The 22,020-nt window shown below is 42.4% G+C and overlaps 2 protein-coding genes across 3 annotated transcripts in view; both read left to right on the forward strand.

Annotated features, from left to right (window-relative positions):
* cfap74 (cilia and flagella associated protein 74) overlaps nt 1-17,480 on the forward strand; it is a 72,139-nt gene extending 54,659 nt beyond the window's left edge. Inside the window, exon 37 of the mRNA XM_039011492.1 lies at nt 17,403-17,480. Within this exon, the coding sequence (XP_038867420.1) occupies nt 17,403-17,480 (78 nt within the window). The remainder of the gene's footprint in view (nt 1-17,402) is intronic.
* Nucleotides 9,217-22,020, forward strand: part of LOC120061213 (guanine nucleotide-binding protein G(I)/G(S)/G(T) subunit beta-1-like) — a 73,986-nt gene continuing 61,182 nt past the window's right edge. For both annotated transcript variants that reach the window (XM_039010842.1, XM_039010841.1), the window contains exon 1: nt 9,217-9,592. The gene's annotated coding sequence lies outside the window, so the exon portion shown is untranslated. The remainder of the gene's footprint in view (nt 9,593-22,020) is intronic.

Here is a 22,020-nt window from a genome sequence, read left to right on the forward strand (position 1 = left end):
CACATAGAAACAGAAAACATAGACTGCCCACCCCAACTCACGCCCTGACCATACTAAAACAAAGAAAAACCAAAAGAACTATGGTCAGAACGTGACATCCACAAATTATGCAATCCACACTGCCCCAACTGGACATAAGGAACACCTACATGAGAATGCTGTTCATTGACTACAGCTCAGCGTTCAACACCATAGTGCCCTCCAAGCTCATCACTAAGCTAAGGACCCTGGGACTGAACACCTCCCTCTGCAACTGGATCCTGGACTTCCTGACGGGCAGCCCCCATCTGGTGAGGGTAGGCAACAACACATCTGCCACGCTGACCCTCAGAATGGGGGCCCTTCAGGGGTGCGTGCTTAGTCCCCTCCTGTACTCCCTGTTCACCCATGACTGTGTGGCTGCGCATGACTCCAACACCTTCATTAAGTTTGCAGAAGATAAGAAGGGGGTAGGCCTGATCACTGACAAAGATGAGACAGCCTATAGGGAGGAGGTCAGAGACCTGGCAGTGTGATGCTAGGACAACAACCTCTCCCTCAACATCAGCAAGATAACGGAGCTGATCGTGGACTAAAGAAAACAGAGGGTCGAGCAGGCCCCCATTCACATCGACAGGGCTGTAGTGGAGCGGGTCGAGAGCTTCCTCGGTGTCATCAAATCAATCAATCAAATGTATTTATATAGCCCTTCTTATATCAGCTGATATCTCAAAGTGCTGAACAGAAACCCAACCTAAAACCCCAAACAGCAAGAAATGCAGGTGTAGAAGCACGGTGGCTAGGAAAAACTCCCTAGAAAGGCCAGAACCTAGGAAGAAACCTAGAGAGGAACCAGGCAATGAGGGGTGGCCAGTCCTCTTCTGGCTGTGCCGGGTGGAGATTATACCAGAACATGACCAAGATGTTCAAATGTTCATAAATGACAAACATGGTCAAATAATAATAATCACAGTAGTTGTCGAGGGTGCAACAAGTCAGCACCTCAGGAGTAAATGTCAGTTGGCTTTTCATAGCCGATCATTGAGAGTATCTCTACCACTCCTGCTGTCTCTAGAGAGTTGAAAACAGCAGTTCTGGGACAGGTAGCACATCCGGTGAACAGGTCAGGGTTCCATAGCCACAGGCAGAACAGTTGGGACTGGAGCAGCAGCACGGCCAGGTGGACTGGGGACAGCAAGGAGTCATCATGCCAGGCAGTCCTGAGGCATGGTCCTAGGGCTCAGGTCGTCCGAGAGAGAGAAAGAAAGAGAGAATTAGAGAGAGCATACTTAAATTCACACAGGACACAGGATAAGACAGGAGAAATACTCCAGAAATAACAGACTGACCCTAGCCCCCCGACACAAACTACTGCAGCATAAATACTGGAGGCTGAGACGAGGGGTCAGGAGACACTGTGGCCCCATCCGATGATACCCCCGGACAGGGCCAAACAGGCAGGATATAACCCCACCCACTTTGCCAAAGCACAGCCCCCACACCACTAGAGGGAAAACTTCAACCACCAACTTACCATCCTGAGACAAGGCCGAGTATAGCCCACGAAGATGTCCGCCCCGGCACAACCCAAGGGAGGGGCGCCAACCCAGTGTCCACATCACTAAGGACCTATCATGGTCCAAACACACTAATACAGTCGTGAAGAGGGCATGACAATGCCTCTTCCCCTCAGGAGGCTGAAAAGAATTAGCATTGGCCCTCAGATCCTCAAAAGGTTCTACAGCTGCATCATTGAGAAGTTCTTGACTGGCTGCATCACTGCTTGGTATGGCAACTGCTTGGCATCTGACCGTAAGGCACTACAGAGGGTAGTGTGTACGGCCCATTACATCACTGGGGCAGAGCTCCCTGCCATCCAGGACCTCTATATTAGGCGGTGTCAGAGGAAGGCCCTAAAAATGGCCAAATATTCCAGCCACCCAAGTCATAGACTGTTCTCTCTGCTATCGCACGGCAAGCAGTACCGGAGCGCCAAGTCTAGGACCAAAAGGCTACTGAACAGCTTCTACCCCCAAGCCATAAGACTGCTGAACAGTTAATCAAATAGCTGCCCTGACTATTTGCATTGACCCCCCCTATTTATTCATTTTTTACTGACTCTCTTGCACCGGCTCAATGCACACTCACTGGGCTCTACTCACACATACTTACACTGACACACATACACACACAAAACACACATGCATATTGACATCACACATTCACACACGGACACACGCTTTCACACTCTAACATATACAGAGTAACAACAGTGCATGTGAACTCTGTATATTATCTATCCTGATTGCCTATTCATTACCCCTACGTACATATTATCTAAATTACCTCGTACCCCTGCACATTGACTCGGTACCGGTACTCCTTGTATACTGTATATTCTCGTTATTTTGTGTTACTATTTTTTTAAATTATTTTGTTCAAATTTATATTACTTTTTAGCTCTGAATTGTTGGGAAAGGGCTCATAAGGAAGCATTTCACGGTAAAGTCTACACCTGTTTTATTCGGCGCATGTGACAAATAACATTTGATTTGACCTGGTAGAAGGTCTGTGCTTGCCAATGTAACACACACACAATCCTCACCTGTAACAGGACTCTAGAGAATTCTGATGCATGGGTAGGATGACATTTTAAATTCTCCGAGTTAGTGTAGCTTTACATGATTATAATTGCTCTGTCTCGAGCTACTAGCAAAAAATGTATTTTATAATTTACTAGAATGAAGCATTTGCAAATGAAATTCTCCTGTCTGCAATGCACAGCAGACATACCCCAGAGACCGGGTAGGGTAGTAGACAATGCCTGGTTATACAGAATTATTGTTGATCTTAATGAACTTCAGCTCCTGGAGAGGGATTTGTTGATGCTCCTGTCTCCATGCCGGAGGGTCACACTGTGGGAGGGCAGAGGCTCTCTCTCTTTCTCCCCTGTGTAATGGACGAGGGGATATTGTGTTACAGGTCTCTAAGTAACGTCTTAACCCACTGAGCATCAGCCCTTCCTCTGAGCGCTATCACACACACAAGCTGCTGCCTGCTGGTGATAATGAGTAGATGGATATTTTCCCCTACAGACAGAGCTGGGATAGCTAGGTCCCCTGACAATTTTTGTTTTCACTGGTACTTCTGTTTTCTCGATTAAAGTTCACAAGTTAAATTGAGGACTTTTGTGTGTTTATCGTGAACCGTGAACATATGAATTTGCCTAGGTCATGATGACCAACACCTGTAGAGCTACTTTGGATAACAAATGTGGAGGTGGTGAGCCTCCACTAATCTAGGCCCTATCAGATAACAGCTATCTGAGTCCGACCCAACACAAATCAAATGTTATTTGTCACATGCGCCACGTGTAGACTCTACCGTGAAATGCTAACTTACTAGCCCTTTCCCAACAATGTAGAGTTAAAAAGTAAGAAAATAAGCAAATAAGAAAAAAACTAAAGGAAATAGTAACACAATAAAATAACAATAATGAGGCTATATACAAGGAGTACTAGTACAGAGTCAATGTGCAGGGGTACGAGGTAGTTGAGGTAATTGAGGTAATACAATGAGCTCCAAAAGTATTGGAACAGTGACAAATGTTTTGTTGTTTTGGCTCTGCACTCCAGCACTTTGGATGATACAATGACTATGTGGTTAAAGTGCAGACTGTCAGCTTTCATTTTAGGGTATTTCCATCGATATCGGGTGAACTGTTAAGAAATTACAGCACTTTATGTACATAGTCTCCCCATTTTAGGGGACCAAAAGTATTGGGACAAATTCACTTCCAGTGCATTTGGATAGTATTCAGACTAGAGGTCGACCGATTATGATTTTTCAACGCCGATACCGATACCGATTATTGGAGGACCAAAAAAGATGATTAATCGGCCGATTTAAAAAAAAAAAAATGTATTTGTATTAATGACAATTACAACAATACTGAATGAACACTTCTTTTAACTTAATATAATACATCAATAAAATCAATTTAGCCTCAAATAAAATGAAACATGTTCAGTTTGGTTTAAATAATGCATAAAACAAAGTGTTGGAGAAGAAAGTAAAAGTGCAATATGTGCCATGTAAGAAAGCTAACGTTTAAGTTCCTTGCTCAGAACATGAGAACATATGAAAGCTGGTGGTTCCTTTTAACATGAGTCTTCAATATTCCCAGGTAAGAAGTTTTAGGTTGTAGTTATTATAGGAATTATAGGACTATTTCTCTCTATACGATTTGTATTTCATATACCTTTGACTATTGGATGTTCTTATAGGCACTTTAGTATTGCCAGTGTAACAGTATAGCTTCCATCCCTCTCCTCGCCGCTACCTGGGCTCGAACCAGGAACACATCGACAACAGCCACCCTCGAAGCAGCGTTACCCATGCAGAGCAATGGGATCAACTACTCCAAGTCTCAGAGCGAGTGACGTTTGAAACGCTATTAACGCACACCCCGCTAACTAGCTAGCCATTTCACATCAGTTACACCAGCCTAATCTCAGGAGTTGATAGGCTTGAATTCATAAACAGCAGAGCTGCTGGCAAAACGCACGAAAGTGCTGTTTGAATGAATGCTTACGAGCCTGCTGGTGCCCACCATCGCTCAGTCAGACTGCTCTATCAAATCATAGACTTAATTATAACATAATAACACACAGAAATACGAGCCTTAGGTCATTAATATGGTCAAATCCGGAAACAATCATCTCGAAAACAAAACATTTATTCTTTCAGTGAAATACGGAACCGTTCCGTATTTTAACTAACGGGTGGCATCCATCAGTCTAAATATTCCTGTTACATTGCACAACCTTCAATATTATGTCATAATTACGTAAAATTCTGGCAAATTAGTTCGCAATGAGCCAGGCGGCCCAAACTGTTGCATATACCCTGACTCTGCGTGCAATGAATGCAAGAGAAGTGACACAATTTCACCTGGTTAATATTGCCTGCTAACCTGGATTTCTTTTAGCTAAATATGCAGGTTTAAAAATATATACTTCTGTGTATTGATTTTAAGAAAGGCATTGATGTTTATGGTTAGGTACACGTTGGAGCAACGACAGTCCTTTTTCGCGAATGCGCACTGCATCGATTATATGCAACGCAGGACACGCTAGATAAACTAGTAATATCATCAACCATGTGTACTTATAACTAGTGATTATGATTGATTGATTGTTTTTTATAAGATAAGTTTAATGCTAGCTAGCAATTTATCTTGGCTTCTGACTGCATTCGCGTAACAGCCGGGCTCCTCGTGAGGCAGGTGGTTAGAGCGTTGGACTAGTTAACCGTAAGGTTACAAGATTGAATCCATGAGCTGACAAGGTAAAAATCTGTCGTTCTGCCCCTGAACAAGTGTAACGGCTTTCTTCCTGGGATGAAGGAGAGGACCAAAACGCAGCGCGGCTAGTGTTCAACATGTTTAATAAAGAATAATAACGTGAACACTACAAGCTACAAAACAATAAATGTGAAAACCGAAAACAGTCCTATCTGGTGCAGAACACAAAGACAGAAAACAATCACCCACAAACCAACAGTGCAAACAGGCTACCTTAATATGGTTCCCAATCAGAGACAATGACAAACACCTGCCTCTGATTGAGAACCATATTAGGCCAAACAACAAACCCAACATAGAAACACAAAACATAGAATGCCCACCCAGCTCACGTCCTGACCAAATAAACAAAGGAAATAAGGTCAGGAACGTGACAACAAGGCAGTTAACCCACCGTTCCTAGGCCGTCATTGAAAATAAGAATGTGTTCTTAACTGACTTGCCTAGTTAAATAAAGGTGTAAAAAATATATATATAATAAATAAAAAAATCGGCAAAATCGGCATCCAAAATTACTGATTTCCGATTGTTATGAAAACTTGAAATCGTCCCTAATTAATCGGCCATTCCGATTAATCGGTCGACCTCTAATTCAGACCCCTTGACTTTTTCCACATTTTGTTACGTTACAGCCTTATTCTGAAAGTGATGAGGAAAACAATGTTTTAATCCATTTACACATAATGACAAAGCAAATTCTTTGCTAATTTATATATATTTTTCAACTGAAATATCACATTTTACATAAGTATTCAGACCCTTTACTCAGTACTTTGTTGAAGGACCTTTGGCAGCGATTACAGCCTTGAGTATTATTGGGAATGACGCTACAAGCTTGGCACACCTGTATCTGGGGAGTTTCTCCCATTCTTCTCTGCAGATCCTCTCAAGCTCTGTCAGGTTGGATGGGGAGCGTCGCTAGACAGCTATTTTCAGGTCTCTCCAGAGATGTTCGATCAAGTTCATGTCCGGACTCAGGCTGGGCCACTCAAGGACATTCAGAAACTTGTCCCAAAGCCACTCCTGTATTGTCTTGGCTGTGTTCTTAGGGTCGGTATCCTGTTGGAAGGTGAACCTTTGCCCCAGTCTGAGGTCCTGAGAGCTCTGTAGCAGGTTTTCATCAAGGATCTCTCTGTACTTTGCTCCGTTCATCCTTCCCTCGATTCTGACTTGTCTCCCAGTCCCTGCTGCGGAGAAACATCCCACAGCATGATGCTGCCACCACCATGCTTCACCGTAGAGATGGTGCCAGGTTTCCTCCAGATGTGACGCTTGGCATTCAGGCCAAAGACTTCAATCTTGGTTTCAGCAGACCAGAGAATCTTGTTTCTCATGGTCTGATAATCCTATAGGTGCCTTTTGCAAACTCCAAGCGGTCATGTGCCTTTCACTGAGGAGTGGCTTCTGTCTGGCCACTCTACCATAAAGGCATGATTGGTGTAGTTCTGCAGAGATGGTTGTCCTTCTGGAACGTTCTCCGATCTCCACAGAGGAGCTCTGTCAGATTGACCATCGGGTTCTTTGTCACCTCCCTGACCAAGGCCCTTCTCCCCCGATTGATAAGTTTGGCCGGGCGGCCAGCTCTAGGAAGAGTCTTGGTGGTTCCAAACTTCTTCCTTTTAAGAATGATGGAGGCCACTGTGTTCTTGGGGACCTTCAATTCTGCAGACATGTTTTGGTACTCTTCCCCAGATCTGTGCCTCAACACAATCCTGTCTCGGAGCTCTACGGACAATTCCTTCGACCTCATGGCTGGTTTTTGCTCTGACATGCACTGTCAACTGTGGGACCTTCTATAGACGGGTGTGTGCCTTTCCAAATCATGTCAAATCAATTTAATTTACCACAGGTGGACTCCAATCAAGTTGTAGAAACATCCCAAGGATAACAGGATGCACCTGAGCTTAATTTCGAGTCTCATAGCAAAAGGTTTGAATACTTATGAAAATAAGGTATCCCTTTTTTATTTTTGTAAATTTGCAAAAATGTCTAAACCTGTTTTCGCTTTGTTATTATGGGGTATTGTGTGTAGATTGAGGATTTTTTTTGTGATTTAAACATTTTTGGGATGCATTTGCTGTTTGTTTTGGTTGTGTTTCAGATTATTTTGTGTCCACTAGAAATTAATGGTAAATAATCTATTGTCATTTTGGAGTCACTTTTATTGTAAATAAGAATGTTTCTAAACACTTCTACATTGATGTGAAAGCTACCATTTTTACAGATAATCCTGAATTAATTGTAAATGATGAGTGAGAAAGTTACAGAAGCAGAAATATCATACTCCCAAGACATGCTAACCTCTCACCATTACAATAACAGGCGAGGTTGGCATTTTTTAGGGGGTATGATATTTTGCCTCTAACTTTCTCATTCAATGTGGCGGTGTTGAAAGCTGAGCTGTAGTCAATGAACAGCATTCTCACGTAGGTGTTCCTTTTGTCCAGGCGGGAAATTGCAGGGTGAAAGAGATTGTGTCATCTGTGAATCTGTTGGGGCATTATGCGAATTGGAGTGGGTCTGGGATGATGGTGTTGATGTGAGCCATGACCAGCCTTTCCAAGCATTTCATGGCTACAGATGTGAGTGCTATGGGGCGATAGTCATTTAGACAGGTTACCTTGGCATTCTTGGGAACAGGGACTATGGTGGTCTTCCTGAAACATGTAGGTATTACAGACTGGGTCAGGGAGAGAGTGAAAATATCAGTGAAGAGACTTGCCCGCTGGTCAGCGCATGCTCGGATTACGCATCCTGATAATCCGTCTGACCCTGCTGCCTTGTGAATGTTAACCTGTTTAAAGATCATACTCACATCGGCTACGGAGAGCGAGATCACACAGTCATCCGGAACAGCTGGTGCTCTCGTGCATGGTTCAGTGTTGCTGGCATCAAAGCGAGCATAGAAGGTATTTAGCTTGTCTGGTAGGCTTACATCACTAGACAGCTCACGGCTGGATTTCCCTTTGTAATCCATGATAGTTTGCAAGACGTGCCACATCAGACGAGCACCAGAGCTGGTGCAGTAGGATTCATCTTGGTCCTGTATTGACCCTTTGCCTGTTTGATGGTTCGTCGGGCGGCGTAGCAGGATTACTTATAAGTATCTGGATTAGTGTCCCGCTCATTGAAAGCGTCAGCTCAGTGCGGATGTTGCCTGTAATCCATGGCTTCTGGTTGGGATAGAAACGTATGGTCACTGTGGGGATGCTATTGTCGATGCACTTGGTAATGAAGCTGGTGACTGATGTGGTAAATTCCTCAATTCCATCAGATGAATCCCGGAACATATTCCAGTCTGTGCTAGCGAAACAGTCCTGTATCTTAGCATCCGCTTCATCAGACCACTTCCATATTGAGCTTGCCACTGGTACTTCCTGTTTTAGTTTTTGCGGGTAAACAGGAATCAGGAGGATAGAGTTATGGTCAGATTCGCCAAATGGAGAGCTCTGTATGCACAACTATATCGCTGAAATAAGAATACTAGAACATTTAGAATACCAGCAAATCATGAAAACACAATTTGTTGTCCAGCCTGCCTGACCAGCCAGAGCCTTTATTGACTTCCCTAAAATGCCCAGCTGTACCGTGTTACTTTCCGCTAGAGTAGACTGGTGGTTGTCTAGTAGTAGTCTATCTTGTTTGTTTTATCACAAAAATGCTATAAGGTTCATGAATGGAATTTCAAGGGAGTACAAACTAAAATATGAAAATACAATATTTTGAAGCGGGATAGTTTTCTAGTATTAAACTACATAAATGTTGTACCAAATCCACCAAATGATCAGTTTTTTGAATCGACGACGACCCTTTGTCGTGCGCTATGACGTGGCCGTAACGTGGGGTTTCCTAGAGCTGAGAGCAGGGTTACCGCGCCCATCTCTGCTGTTTGATGGCCGGGGGAAGCGTTTGAGATACTGGTGGTGTGAAGAGAGAACAGGGGAACGACGGTGGGAAAGACAAGAAGGATAGTTAGAAGATTGGAACGAGACTGTAGTGAATTACAAGACCACCCCTAGACTCTCAAACGCAGTGTTTTTCCACAAAGCGTTGGTTTAGTAGGGTGAACATTTCCTCATCTTTGTGCCGGTGTGTCTCCTCTTGGCGGATCGAAACCTCTGTTCGGGGAGTGCCACTCCTCGATAGCTTGCTAGATCTAGTCTGTGTGCTAGCTAGGTGGAGAGGAGTAGATCTTCGCTGTTTCCAGTCAATGCGATATAAACAACGGATACCCTCGACTGAAAACGGGTAAGTAAGTTATGAATTGGGACGCATTAATGGCAACTTATTTTTCTAAAGACGTAGCTAACTTCTGTAGCTAACATTGTCTGAGGTGACTAGCTAGGAAGCTAGGCGGAAGGGGTTAAATTGGGTTGAGTGACTCGCTGGTTGAAGCTAACGGGGTGTGGGTGGGTAGGTAGGTAGTTGGAAAAGCACAATACACACTTTAAATTATTCGATGTTGTACTAATTTGAGTTGTGGTTGTAGGTAGTCACAATATAATTAACTTTATGCAAAGTTTTTATTATGGTGTGGCTTAGTTATTTGTCATGGCTTAGGTTTTGCAATACCAGTGAGTGGGCTAGCTAGCTGGCAGCTAAATGTAAGCCTCAAAGCTAGTGGAACTTAGCTTCTTTCGTAAGATCACTAGCTAAAGTTAGTTAACCAAACTGTCAACGTCTGAATTTGAGTTGCGCTGTTTGTCAGCATCTAACAAAATGGCAAACGTAGCTAGTTAACTAATATGGTGTGTGGATTCAGTCTAATTGGATTTTGTAAATCAAGATGAATGTGTTCGACGTTGGCTGACATTCCTAGATAACGAGCTAGCTAGGTAGTTAGCAAATTAGCTTTATCCAACCATCTTATTAAATACTAATTTAGTTAACTAAGTTATACCAAATGTCATAGATGGTGATGCATAACTTTATAATGCATCTGACATTTTACCAAGGATTAAGTGGTCATATAATACATAGAGGATTTGTGCTTTATAATACAACTGTAACAAGTAACGTTAGGTGGTAATAGGAGACAAAAAATGGCTACTTCAACATCACTGGAGCCGAGAGTTAGCTAGTTAGCTATCAGTGCACCCCCACACACACTTTTTCGTAGTCCATAACACAGACGGAGACGGTATAGAAAGCCATACTACTGCCTACGTTTGCAATTAGCAAGAAGCTTGACATGTTTCCGATTGGGCGTGTGAGCCTGCCAACAGTAGCCAACCAAGATGGAGCTAGCTGCTGTTAGTGTTAGGCTGGACACATTCGAAACCTATCGCCTAGTTTGCTAGCTATCTGTTTACGTTGTCATTCGCTGAACAGCCATTGTCAGCCAGCCACCAAATTATCTTGCGTTACAGCTATCATATCTGGCGTGACAACTATGGTGGCACTAGATTATGGCCTTAATACACACCTACAATCAGCAACAATCTTGTGTCTATTAATGTATGACGAGCTAGGTATTGCATAAATCAGTCACCTAACGTTATATTGCTAACTAGTAAGCACTATGTTTAGCCAGCTTGCTACTTTATTAGTGTACGGGCTGGCAGCATTTGATTGGCCTTAATTTGAGCCTCTGAATGTAATGATATACAGAGGAAGTAGATTAACGTTAATTGGATTGCTACAATCTGTTCAACCTGGCCATAGGTTTTACTGTACAAGTGGTTACACCTAATAGCCATACCCCTGGCCGCTCCAGTGTGAATGGTCTTTCATGGAGTAGACTAGAGGAAATGGGTAACGAGGAAGCAGCTAATCCTGTTACTTTCTAGAACTGAAAATAAAGTGTAGGGAGGGGATTTTTTTTATGTCAACATTACAAGCGGCAAACATTCTAAACGGGGCTTTTAGTTATATCGAACCAGAAATTGTCATAATGTTGAGAACGAGTAACAACAATGTTGCCATTGTCGATCGCTGGTTGAAAGAACTCGCAGATATGTTACATTTTGAGACAATATAGGACGCCAGCAGGTTCAGTTTTCCAATATAGTTATTTGATGTTCAATAATATCTGTGTCACGTTAAACATGTTCCGTTTTTTAAAAGGGCTATTTGTAATTGCTGGTTCACAAAGATGAATTAATCTTGCTAGTTCGCTTCCCCCCTTGAATGAATGGGTTCCTGTATTCAGGGCCCAAGCAGCTGCAACGTACAAGATGGCGTTCAAAGCCCTTTTCCACACCGGTTTTTTCTGCCTGGAGGACGGCAGCCCAGCTTCGGCTGGATTCAGGGGTACCATAATATATATCGATAAGTGTAGTTAATAAACATACTTGTTAGCAAATATACTAGTTTCTGAATCATCTATAAATGATACAAATTATATAAAAGAGAACAGTGTTTTTCTAGTGTGGGATGTGGGACAACATTTAGGTGGAGGGGTGTAGTACATCTCGAATATTAGCCAATGAGCAGCTAAAATCAGGCATCTACACGTGTATTAAAATTTGATTTTGCTTGGTACACAAAAGCACTCAAGCTTTAGCTGTTCTTCATATGAATGAGATTTATTTCAAGGTTGGACATTATTTTTTAAATCAGTATTATTCCAATACAAATGTACGTTTCATTTTGATGTACAGTATTAAGGTAGTAGGAGTATATGGCAGCTTATATTCAAGTGTATGTATGTATCAAGGTAACAATTTAGGATATAAAGATTACTATAGTTTTGTACTGATCAGCAAGCTTGTAGTTCAAGAACCTTATTTTATCTTGTATTTGATTTTCTTTAAATTATCCAAATGGAACCATAATACTTGCGGTTTCTGTGTACTTTAAATGTCAGTGTACTGGGGCTGGTCCTTTACCATTGTCACATTTTGATTATAGGCTACCCTACATGTATTTTTTTTACTTAAAGAATTTAATGTGACTTGGAGCAAAACAAGTAGTGTTGGCACTCGCCATAGATGAAAAGGGAATTGTAAGGATTTGTGGACACTGATTATAAAATATCATATTACTTTCAATAGAGGGATTGGCCCAATTGCACACTCCATAACTAACCCTTTTTTTTTTAGCAGTTAGGGGTGCCTGTCTCTCAGTTGTAGGATATTATTTTGCTGAACGTGGATGCGTTTTTCATTTGTTTTGATGCACTTGAACATAAATTCGTGAATCCTCCCCACATGTCTACACCTCTACACAGTACTGGCCATCCAGCAGATTGAAGAATGTATTCACTTTTATGGCTGTGCCAGGAGATTAAGTGATTTAACTGTAGTCCTGGAATAGTCATCACCTAATTTCTCAGTCTTACTCACAGGAATCTGAGCTCCACTGTGGTTTCTCTCATCATGCACGTGTGATTGAGTCTAATCAGTGACTACAGTATTCAGGCCTGCAGGCCTTTACTAGCTTACAGGTCAGAACACTACACACAACACACCGGCAGTAGAACATGAGAAGATGCTTTGCACACATCTACACACTACTGCCCCCTATTCAGTGTCAGTCTCAAGTAAGCTGTTGCCAAAAATATTTTCACTCATGTCAATGTGCACATTTCATTTTGACTGCGACCCCGCTGTAACCTTATATGATCCACTGCCTCGTGTTGACATCTGGCAGGAACTGGGCCACTCTGTAACACATGACATCTCACAATGTCCAGGAGGGTGAACAGGGAGAACAGTATGTCTATACATATAGTGCCATACATGGAGACTTCAGTCAGTATCTCTCAGACTAGCGGAGTTGACACTTCAGATGACTGTCATACTCACTAACATTCGCCATGACAATCAGGTTCCAGAAGCAAAATCAGAATATGTCTGAGGGGCGTTTGGCCCCCTGGCCTAACTTGTGCACCTGAGAGATGACACTAGGATGAGCATCACTATCAGGGGATGAGCTGAATTATCTGTTCTTTTTTGAAGCAGATTTTCATCCCCCTGGATTTCTGTGAGCGCATGGTATGAATGGAATTAAAATCTTAGTTTTTGGATTTCAGCTTTTAGGATTATGGGGCTTGGTCAGTGATAGTGCTGATTTTCCTCTTTTCCTATGATCCTGCTTTTAGCCATATGGAATTTCTTACTATTACAATAACATGCCTGCCCTGTTATGTCTGGGGCTGCCACGGCCAGACTAGATGGGATCATGTCTCAGTGAAATGTTGGTTTCTTACCTACACCCTTCATTTGACCGTACAGTTGTTGATTTAGGATATCTGCTTCGCATAGCTATATTGTGAGTTGTCATAACATTTGTGTATTTTGTGTTTTATAACAATGATGACACTCATCAAATTAAAAGATAAACATACAAATCTTGGTATGATTTGTTTACATTAAAGGTAGACTCGGCGATATGACGTACTTTATATGCAGAAAGTAAACAGCATAGTGGGTCAATTTCCGCAACAGCTAAGAGCATTGACGCTCAAGGCTCAACTTCTCCACTGTTTTGGTCCCGTGGCTGCCATGCTGTAACAGCGTGAAGCGAACCCGTGCACATGCGCAGATACCGTGTGTGACTTTGTGAGAGTGAAGTCTCATCTCGCTCGTCTCAATATCCGCGGTGCTGCTCATGGCAATGTTATTTAGCTGAGTCTACCTTTAACCCCGTTCCGCTAGCGGAACCCCTCGCCAACAGCCAATAAAATTGCAGGGCGCCAAATTCAATCAACAGAAATCTCATAATTCAATTTTCTCAAACATACAGGTATTAGGCACCATTTTAAAGATAAAATTCTCGTTAATCCAACCAGTGTCCGATTTCAAAAAAGCTTTTCGCCGAAAGCACAACATATCATTATGTTAGGTCAGCAACTAGTCACAGAAAGCATACAGCGATTTTCCAAGCAAAGAGAGGAGTCACAAAAAGCAGAAATATTGATGAAATGAATCACTAACCTTTGATATTCTTCATCAGATGACACTCCCGGGACAACATGTTACACAATACATGTATGTTTTGTTCGATCAATTTCATATTTAATTCCAAAAACCTCAGTTTACATTTGGCTTTGCCTCCAAAACATCCTGTGAATTTGCACAGAGCCACATCAAATCACAGAAATACTCATAATTAACATTAATATAAGATACAAGTGTTATTCACAGATTTAAAGATATACTTCTCCTTAATGCAACCGCTGTGTCAGATTTCAAAAAAACTTTACGGAAAAAGCAAACCATGCAATAAATAATCTCAGTACGGCGCTCAGAGACATACACAACCCAAGAAGATATCCGCCATGTTGGTCTCAACATAAGTCAGAAATAGCATTATAAATATTCACTTACCTTTGATGATCTTCGTCAGAATGCACTCCCAGGAATCCCAGTTCCACAATAAATGTTTGATTTGTTCCATAAAGTCCATTTATGTCCAAATAACCTCCTTTTGTTAGGGCCAGTAAACAAATCGAAACTCACGAAAACCCTCCTTTACAGTAGAAGCCTCAAACAAGTTTCTAAAGACGGTTGACATCTAGTGGAAGCCTTAGGAAGTGCAAAATGACCCCATAAACACTGTGTATTCAATAGGCCAAGCTTTGAAAAACTACAAACCTCACATTTCCCACTTCCTGGTTGGATTTTTCTCAGGTTTTCGCCTGCCATTTGAGTTCTGTTATACTCACAGACATCATTCAAACATTTTTAGAAACTTTTCTATCCAAATCTACTAATATTATGCATATATTAGCAACTGGGACTGAGTAGCAGGCCGTTTACTCTGGGCACGCTTTTCATCCAAACGTGAAAATGCTGCCCCCTATCCATAAGAAGTTAAGAATATGTTCTTACTGAGGCAATATTTAAGGGCCCAGTGCAGTACCTTCTTTTTTCTTCCTGTGTTTTATATATATTTCCACACTGAGGCGGGAAAAATTCTGTGAAATTTTGAAAATGATAGTGCCCTTTTAGTGTAAGCTGTATTTGAAAAGATGTCTTTCAATTTCAGCATGTTTCAGTGGGATGGAGTTTTGGCCTGCCTGGTGACATCACCAGGCGGTAAATTAGTTAATAGACCAATAAGAAAGTTCCAAACCCCTCTCTCAATAACAGCCAGTTTTCCGTTTTCCCCAGACCACCCCCACACTATCCTAGCAAAAATCTTGCTTGAGAAATGTATCTTTGTTAAGAAGCTATTTTTGTTAATTTTTCACAATTTTAATTGAAAACAATCACATTAAAGTACTTAATTGTTACCCAGAACTGATTTTATAATAAGATAAAAAAATGGCTCCATTGGACCTTTAACTTAGCAGCCCAGTACTTGGGGTTGAGAAACTCCAACAGACATTAACACCCCTCGGTAGGCGGAACACCGCTCATGAGCAGAGGTTTCCTGTCAAACTAGACTATTCTCTCCTGCTGTGTCTTTCTGTCTTCCATGTTCCTCACTCCATCATTTTAGCACAGTCGGACAAGATCACCCAGGACAGGCAGCAGGTGTTTGACTGCTAATATTGGGCTCTCTTACTTCAGTGGCCAAATAGCCAGAATAGCCATGTAATTCCAATAGATTTCCCAGACAAATCCTTTTCCTTGCTTGTGGCCTTACCCTCTCCTCAACCCCACCTGCAGTGCAGGTTGACAGCCCGTCTTTACTTTAGGGTTCAAAGGTGAGCTGCCTTGTCCTGTTTGGCCAAATCTGATCCATTTCCACCGGTGCTAATGATTCTGAGATTCTATGCAGTCGAATATCTCAGGTACCACCCACTCTTTTGCACTCACTCCCTAAATCCATCTCCTCCCTCCATTCCCCGAAGGGTCACGGCCAACCTAACGTAGCAGGCGTAAATGAAACGCCTGAGCGGAGTTAGTTTTTCTTTCTGTTCCTGACTAGAGGGGGAAAAAACGGTCGGGAGGTTCTCTTCACTCTTCAACCAAGCTCTCGCTCACTCCTCTTTTCTTTCTCTCTCCTCTCTCTGCTGTATGACAAGGCCAGTTCTGTGGGGTGTGCCCAGAAAAAAGGACACCCTGGTTATTCTGGGCAACCCAGGTGTCTTGTTACAGCTGATTTATGGAATGTCCAGTGACTGAAAACTGACATAGATTTACTAGATTGACTAGTGTGACTACTACCTTGTGTTATATCATTTTAGCTGTCAGCAACATAATCTGCAATTCTGTCCCAAGTTTTGCCTGAGGACAAACATGTCCTTTGTCAATATGTTTACTCTTCTATTTGTATTGCTAGTGCTCCCAATGTGTGTGATAACCCCTAGTAAATCCAAGCCACGTAGTTTTGGTTAGCCGTACACCAGTAGAACTGTTGTGGTAACTGTTCCGCTCACAAGCTAGTTTGGTTGAAGGTCCACGCTGTATGGCTCCGGCTTATCAGGGATGACTGCACGGCTGAGGGCCACTATGTTTTGAATAGTCAAAGTGAGTGGTGACAGGACTGTTAGTGACCCCTCTACTCCTATGTCGTTGGTCGTTCCACTGCTATGGAGTCCTGTCAACCTGAAACAGCACTTTGCATGGGGAACCTCAGGGCTCTGCTTCTTTGAATAAAGGCCCCTTGCTTTCTATTTACATTCAGCCCCATAGATTTGACTGCCGGGGGGAAATGTCACCAAACCAGAATTCTGAGCCTCTGATAGGAAGGCAGGCAGGGAGTGAGTTTTTATATGACAGACACAGTAAGTCGCTGGAATAAAAAGGACTGGCTGGCTGTCATGTGACTCTTCACACACACTTGTTCCTCTCTTTTTGGTGTCTGGGAGAGAGAGCGGGAGGAGGGGTAAATGTATTCATGCAATCAAAGGAGTGTATTTTTCTTTTTAAACTGTCATGCTTTTGGCTTTGGGCAAGCTTGACCTGTTTATTTTTTGTTTTTTTCTGATATGGAAAAGCAAATTGGGCATATGTCACAAGCACAAACTACACCTTTTTGTTTATGTATGTTTGAATGTAAAAAGTGGTTGAGTTGTAATTTTTGTCTATCAGACCAGTCTGGCTGTTACCATGAGCGTTGCCTGTTTTCCCCTAATCCTCTCTTAATGACTGCCTTCACACCGTGGCATTTGGAGTATGTCTGCCAGCACGGGCGCTATCCTGTGGAACCTGTTTGACTCCAGCCTCCTGCTCAGGGACGATACTGCAAGGTGGGGGAGGGCCGGGAGGCCAAGGATGGGCCTGCCAGGCTGCAGAGGTGAGGGGTGCCTGAGAATTTAGGTGCTAGAGGGCAGGTGAAGGGTTACGTACACTCCCAACAGCTCCATTTCTCGCAAAGGAAAGGTTAACTTATTTTGTATGTTTTTCTTTGCTTCTCTGAGTGTTGTTAAATTGATTCCCAGGGTTATTTAATGTTTTCTTTTGTATTTTAACTATTTGCTGTTCAAACAGGCAGAAATACAACCGGTATGAAACTTGTCATACTGGATGTTCACTGTATATACAAAAGTATGGGGACAACCCTTCAAATAGTGGGTTCGGCTATTTCAGCCACACCCGTTGCCGACAGGTGTAGAAAATCGAGCACACAGCCATGCAGTCTCCATTGACAAACATTGGCAGTAGAATGGGCTTACTGAAGAGCTCAGTGACTTTCAACGTGGCATCGTCATAGGATTCCACCTTTCCAAAACAAGTATGTTTGTCAAATTTCTGCGCTGCTAGAGCTGCCCCGGTCAACTGTAAGTGCTTTTATTGTGAAGTGGAAATGTCTAGGAGCAACAACTACTCAGCCGCGAGCACAGAGCGGGACCACCGAGTGCTGAAGTGCGGTGCGCATAAAAATCGCCTGTCCTCGGTTGCAACACTCACTACCGAGTTCCAAACTGCCTCTGGAAGCAACGTCAGCACAAGCACTATTTGTCGCGAGCTTTGTCGGGAGCTAGCCCGCTGCCATTGGACTCTGGAGCTGTGTAAACACGTTCTCTGGAGTGATCAATCACGCTTTACCGTCTGGCAGTCCGATGGACAAATCTGGGTTTGACGGATGCCAGAACGCTACCTGGCTCAATGCATAGTGCCAACTGTAAAGTTTGGTGGATGAGGAATAATGGTCTGGGCTGTTTTTTCATGGTTAGGGCTAGGCCCCTTAGTTCCATTGAAGGGAATTATTAACCCTACAGCACACAATTACGTTCTAGACAATTCTGTGCTTCCAACTTTGTGGCAACAGTTTGGGGAAGGCCCTTTCCTGTTTCAGCATGACAATGCCGCCGTGCACAAACCGATGTTCATACAGAAATGGTTTGTTGTGATCGGTGTGGAAGAGCCTGACTGGCCTGCACAGAGCCCTTACCTCAAACCAATCGAACCCCTTTGGGATGAATTGGAACGCCGACTGCGAGCCAGGCCTAATCGCTCAACATCAGTGCTCGACTTCACTAATGCTCTTGTGGCTGAATGGAAACAAGTCCCCGAAGCAATGTTCCAACATCTAGTGGAAAGCCTTCCCAGAAGAGTGGAGGCTGTTATAGCAGCAAAGGGGGGATCAATTCCATATTAATGCCCATGATTTTAGAATAAGATGTTCGACGTGCAGGTGTCCACATACTTTTGGTCATGTGTATAGTGGCTTGCGAAAGTGTTCACCCCCTTGGCATTTTTCCTATTTTGTTGCCTTACAACCTGGCACTAAAATATTTTTTGGTGGGGTTTGTATCATTTGATTTACACAACATACCTACCACTTTCAAGATGCAAAATATTTTTTGTGAAACAAATTAGACAAAAAAAACTTGAGCGTGCATAAAGAACTTGAGCGTGCATAACTATTCACCCCCCCCAAAATCTATACTTTGTAGAGCCACCTTTTGCAGCAATTACAGCTGCAAGTCTCTTGGGATATGTCTCTATCAGCTTGGCACATCTAGCCACTGGGCAAAACTGCTCCAGCTCCTTCAAGTTGGATGGGTTCCGCTGGTGTACAGCAATCTTTAAGTCTGTATGGAGTCCTGATGCTAGTGTCCCCTGTGAGTGGGACCTTTTATGATGACCAACCCATCCCCTCTATCCCCATCAGTCAATCACCCCTGAGGTCCTGACTTACTGACTTCAATGGGACTCATTTCACATTATTATTATTATTATTATTATTATTATAATATGTTGAAAGGATACTTGTGCTAGGCCCTTGTGTCAACGTGTACACAAGTAAAAGCATTGTGTGACCATCTTTAATGTTATATTCTCAATTGTACCAAGACACTCAGTCAATTAATTATTAAGTGAATGATTAAAGTTATATTTGGTGCAAACAGTCACGAAAATCTGAATCACCATTAGTGAGGCTACCAGCATTGGTAGAAGTGCTGATACTGTAGTCTAGGCCTAATATATATGGCAGAGGCAGGCAGCAAGACTGATTAACAATAACACACTGCAACTCTGAATATATAGATTTATACAATCAACTCCCAAAAACGAGGAACCCTGTCCCAAAAATGTATACATTTAGATACAGCAATATTATTTCGGACGCTATATCGATATTTTGAGTCAAAGTATTGGTTAAAAAAAATATCTAAATATATAGTACCAGTCACAAGTTTGGACACACCTACTCATTTTTAAGGGTTTTTTCTTTATTTTTTAATATTTTATACATTGTAGAATAATAGTTTGTCTTTACTATGAAATAACACATATGGAATCATGTAGTAACCAAAAAAGTGTTAAACAAATCAAAATATATTTTATATTTGACATTCTTCAAAGTAGCAACCCTTTGCCTTGATGACCGTTTTGCACTCTTGGCATTCTCTCAACAAGCTTCATGAGGTAGTCACCTGGAATGCACATCAATTAACAGGTGTGCCTTGTTAAAAATGAATTTGTGGAATTTCTTTCCGTCTTAATGCATTTGAGCCAATCAGTTGTGTTGTGACAAGGTAGGGTTGGTATACAGAAGATATCCCTATTTGGTAAAAGACCAAGTCCATATTATGGCAAGAACAGCTCAGACACATCTCAACATTAACTGTTCAGAGGAGACTGTGTGAATCAGGCCTTCATGGTTGAATTGCTGCAAAGGAACAACTACTAAAGGACACTAATAAGAAGATACTTGCTTGGACCAAGAAACATGAGCAATAGACATTAGACCGGTGGAAATCTGTCCTTTGGTCTGATGCAGAGTAGGTGAACGGATCTCCGCATGTGTGGTTCCCGCAGGAAAGCATTAAGGTGGGGGTGCTTTGCTGTTGGCGATTTATTTAGAATTCAAGGCACACTTAATCAACATGGCTACCACAGCATTCTGCAGCGATACTCCATCCCATCTGGGTTGCGCTTAGTGGGACTATAATTTGTTTTTCAACAGGACAATGACCCAAAACACACCCCCAGGCTGTGTAAGGGCTATTTGACCAAGAAGGAGAGTGATGGAGTGCTGCATCAGATGATCTGGCCTCCACAATCACCTGACCTCAACAAAATTGAGATGGTTTGGGATGAGTTGGACCACAGAGTGAAGGAAAAGCAAGTGCTCAGCATATGTGAGAACTCCTTCAAGACTGTTGGAAAAGCATTCCTCATGAAGCTGGTTGAGAGAATGTCAAGAGTGTGCAAAGCTGTCATCAAGGCAAAGGGTGTCTACTTTGAAGAATCTATTTTGATTTAACACTTTTTTTGGTTACTACATGATTCCATATGTGATATTTCATAGCTTTTAATGTCTTCAGAATTCTACAATGTCGAAAATAGTAAAAACAAAAACTCTTGAATGAGTAGGTGTGTCCAAACTTTTGACTTGTACTGCATATCTATTTTTGGGAATGTCATACTCTACTCTGAGGCACATCGATCTGCAGGTTTAACATGGTGAGATTGTAGACTCCTAAATTGATAGGGAAGTTTGTTTTAGGGGATTTTACAGCTAACTAGCTACTAGGGATGCACCGATATTACATTTTTGGCAGATACCAATATCCGATATTGTCCTTGCCAAAAAACAGATTACGATATTTAAAATTTTAGCTGCCTTTTAAGCATTCTAGTACAGTTAAATAGTTCACACACAAGGACGCAGCGGTCTAAGGCACTGCATCTCAGTGCAAGACGCATCACTACAGTCCCTGGTTGGAATCCAGGCTGTATCACATCTGGCTGTGATTGGAAGTCCCATAGGGCAGCGTATAATTGGCCCAGCGTTGTCCGGGGTAGGCCGTCATTGTAAATAAGAATTTCTTAACTGATTTGCCTAGTTAAATAAAGGTTACACACCACACACACCACACTGACCAAAAAGTTATTAATTGGCATACGTATGTCCAAATCAAAACACTTTCACTTTCTTGCTGTCTTGTTTCGTTGTTCATTTGTTCAGTTTTTTCATTCTTAACCAGGATTTCATCATACATGTCAAGCAGTGAAGTTTCAGCTGTCTGTCTGTCCGTGGTCTCTCTTCCTCGGTGCGCACTGTCACTGTCCATTTCAATCTTGTCCAGCTGTGTATGTAACATTTCACGTAAACCCTGTTTCTTGTCTGCATCAAAGTAGCTGTCCTTGTACCTAGATCCGAGTGTGATGGCGACACAGTAAAGAGGCTCAGAGAGAATGCCACCGAATCGCTTGTTCACAGCCTCGAGTACTTTTGTACGTTTTTACCCCATGGTCTGTGTCTGCAGTCTTGTTGAGCAGACGTTTAAATGCCATGACAGAGGGTATCACGTCTGCTGCAGACGTAGTTGATCAGCTTATTTCTCGAGTCAGTTGTTGGCGCTAGGAGTATGTTAATGTTTCAAA

Source organism: Salvelinus namaycush, chromosome 16 (assembly GCF_016432855.1).
Source record: "Salvelinus namaycush isolate Seneca chromosome 16, SaNama_1.0, whole genome shotgun sequence".
Lineage (NCBI taxonomy): Eukaryota > Metazoa > Chordata > Actinopteri > Salmoniformes > Salmonidae > Salvelinus > Salvelinus namaycush.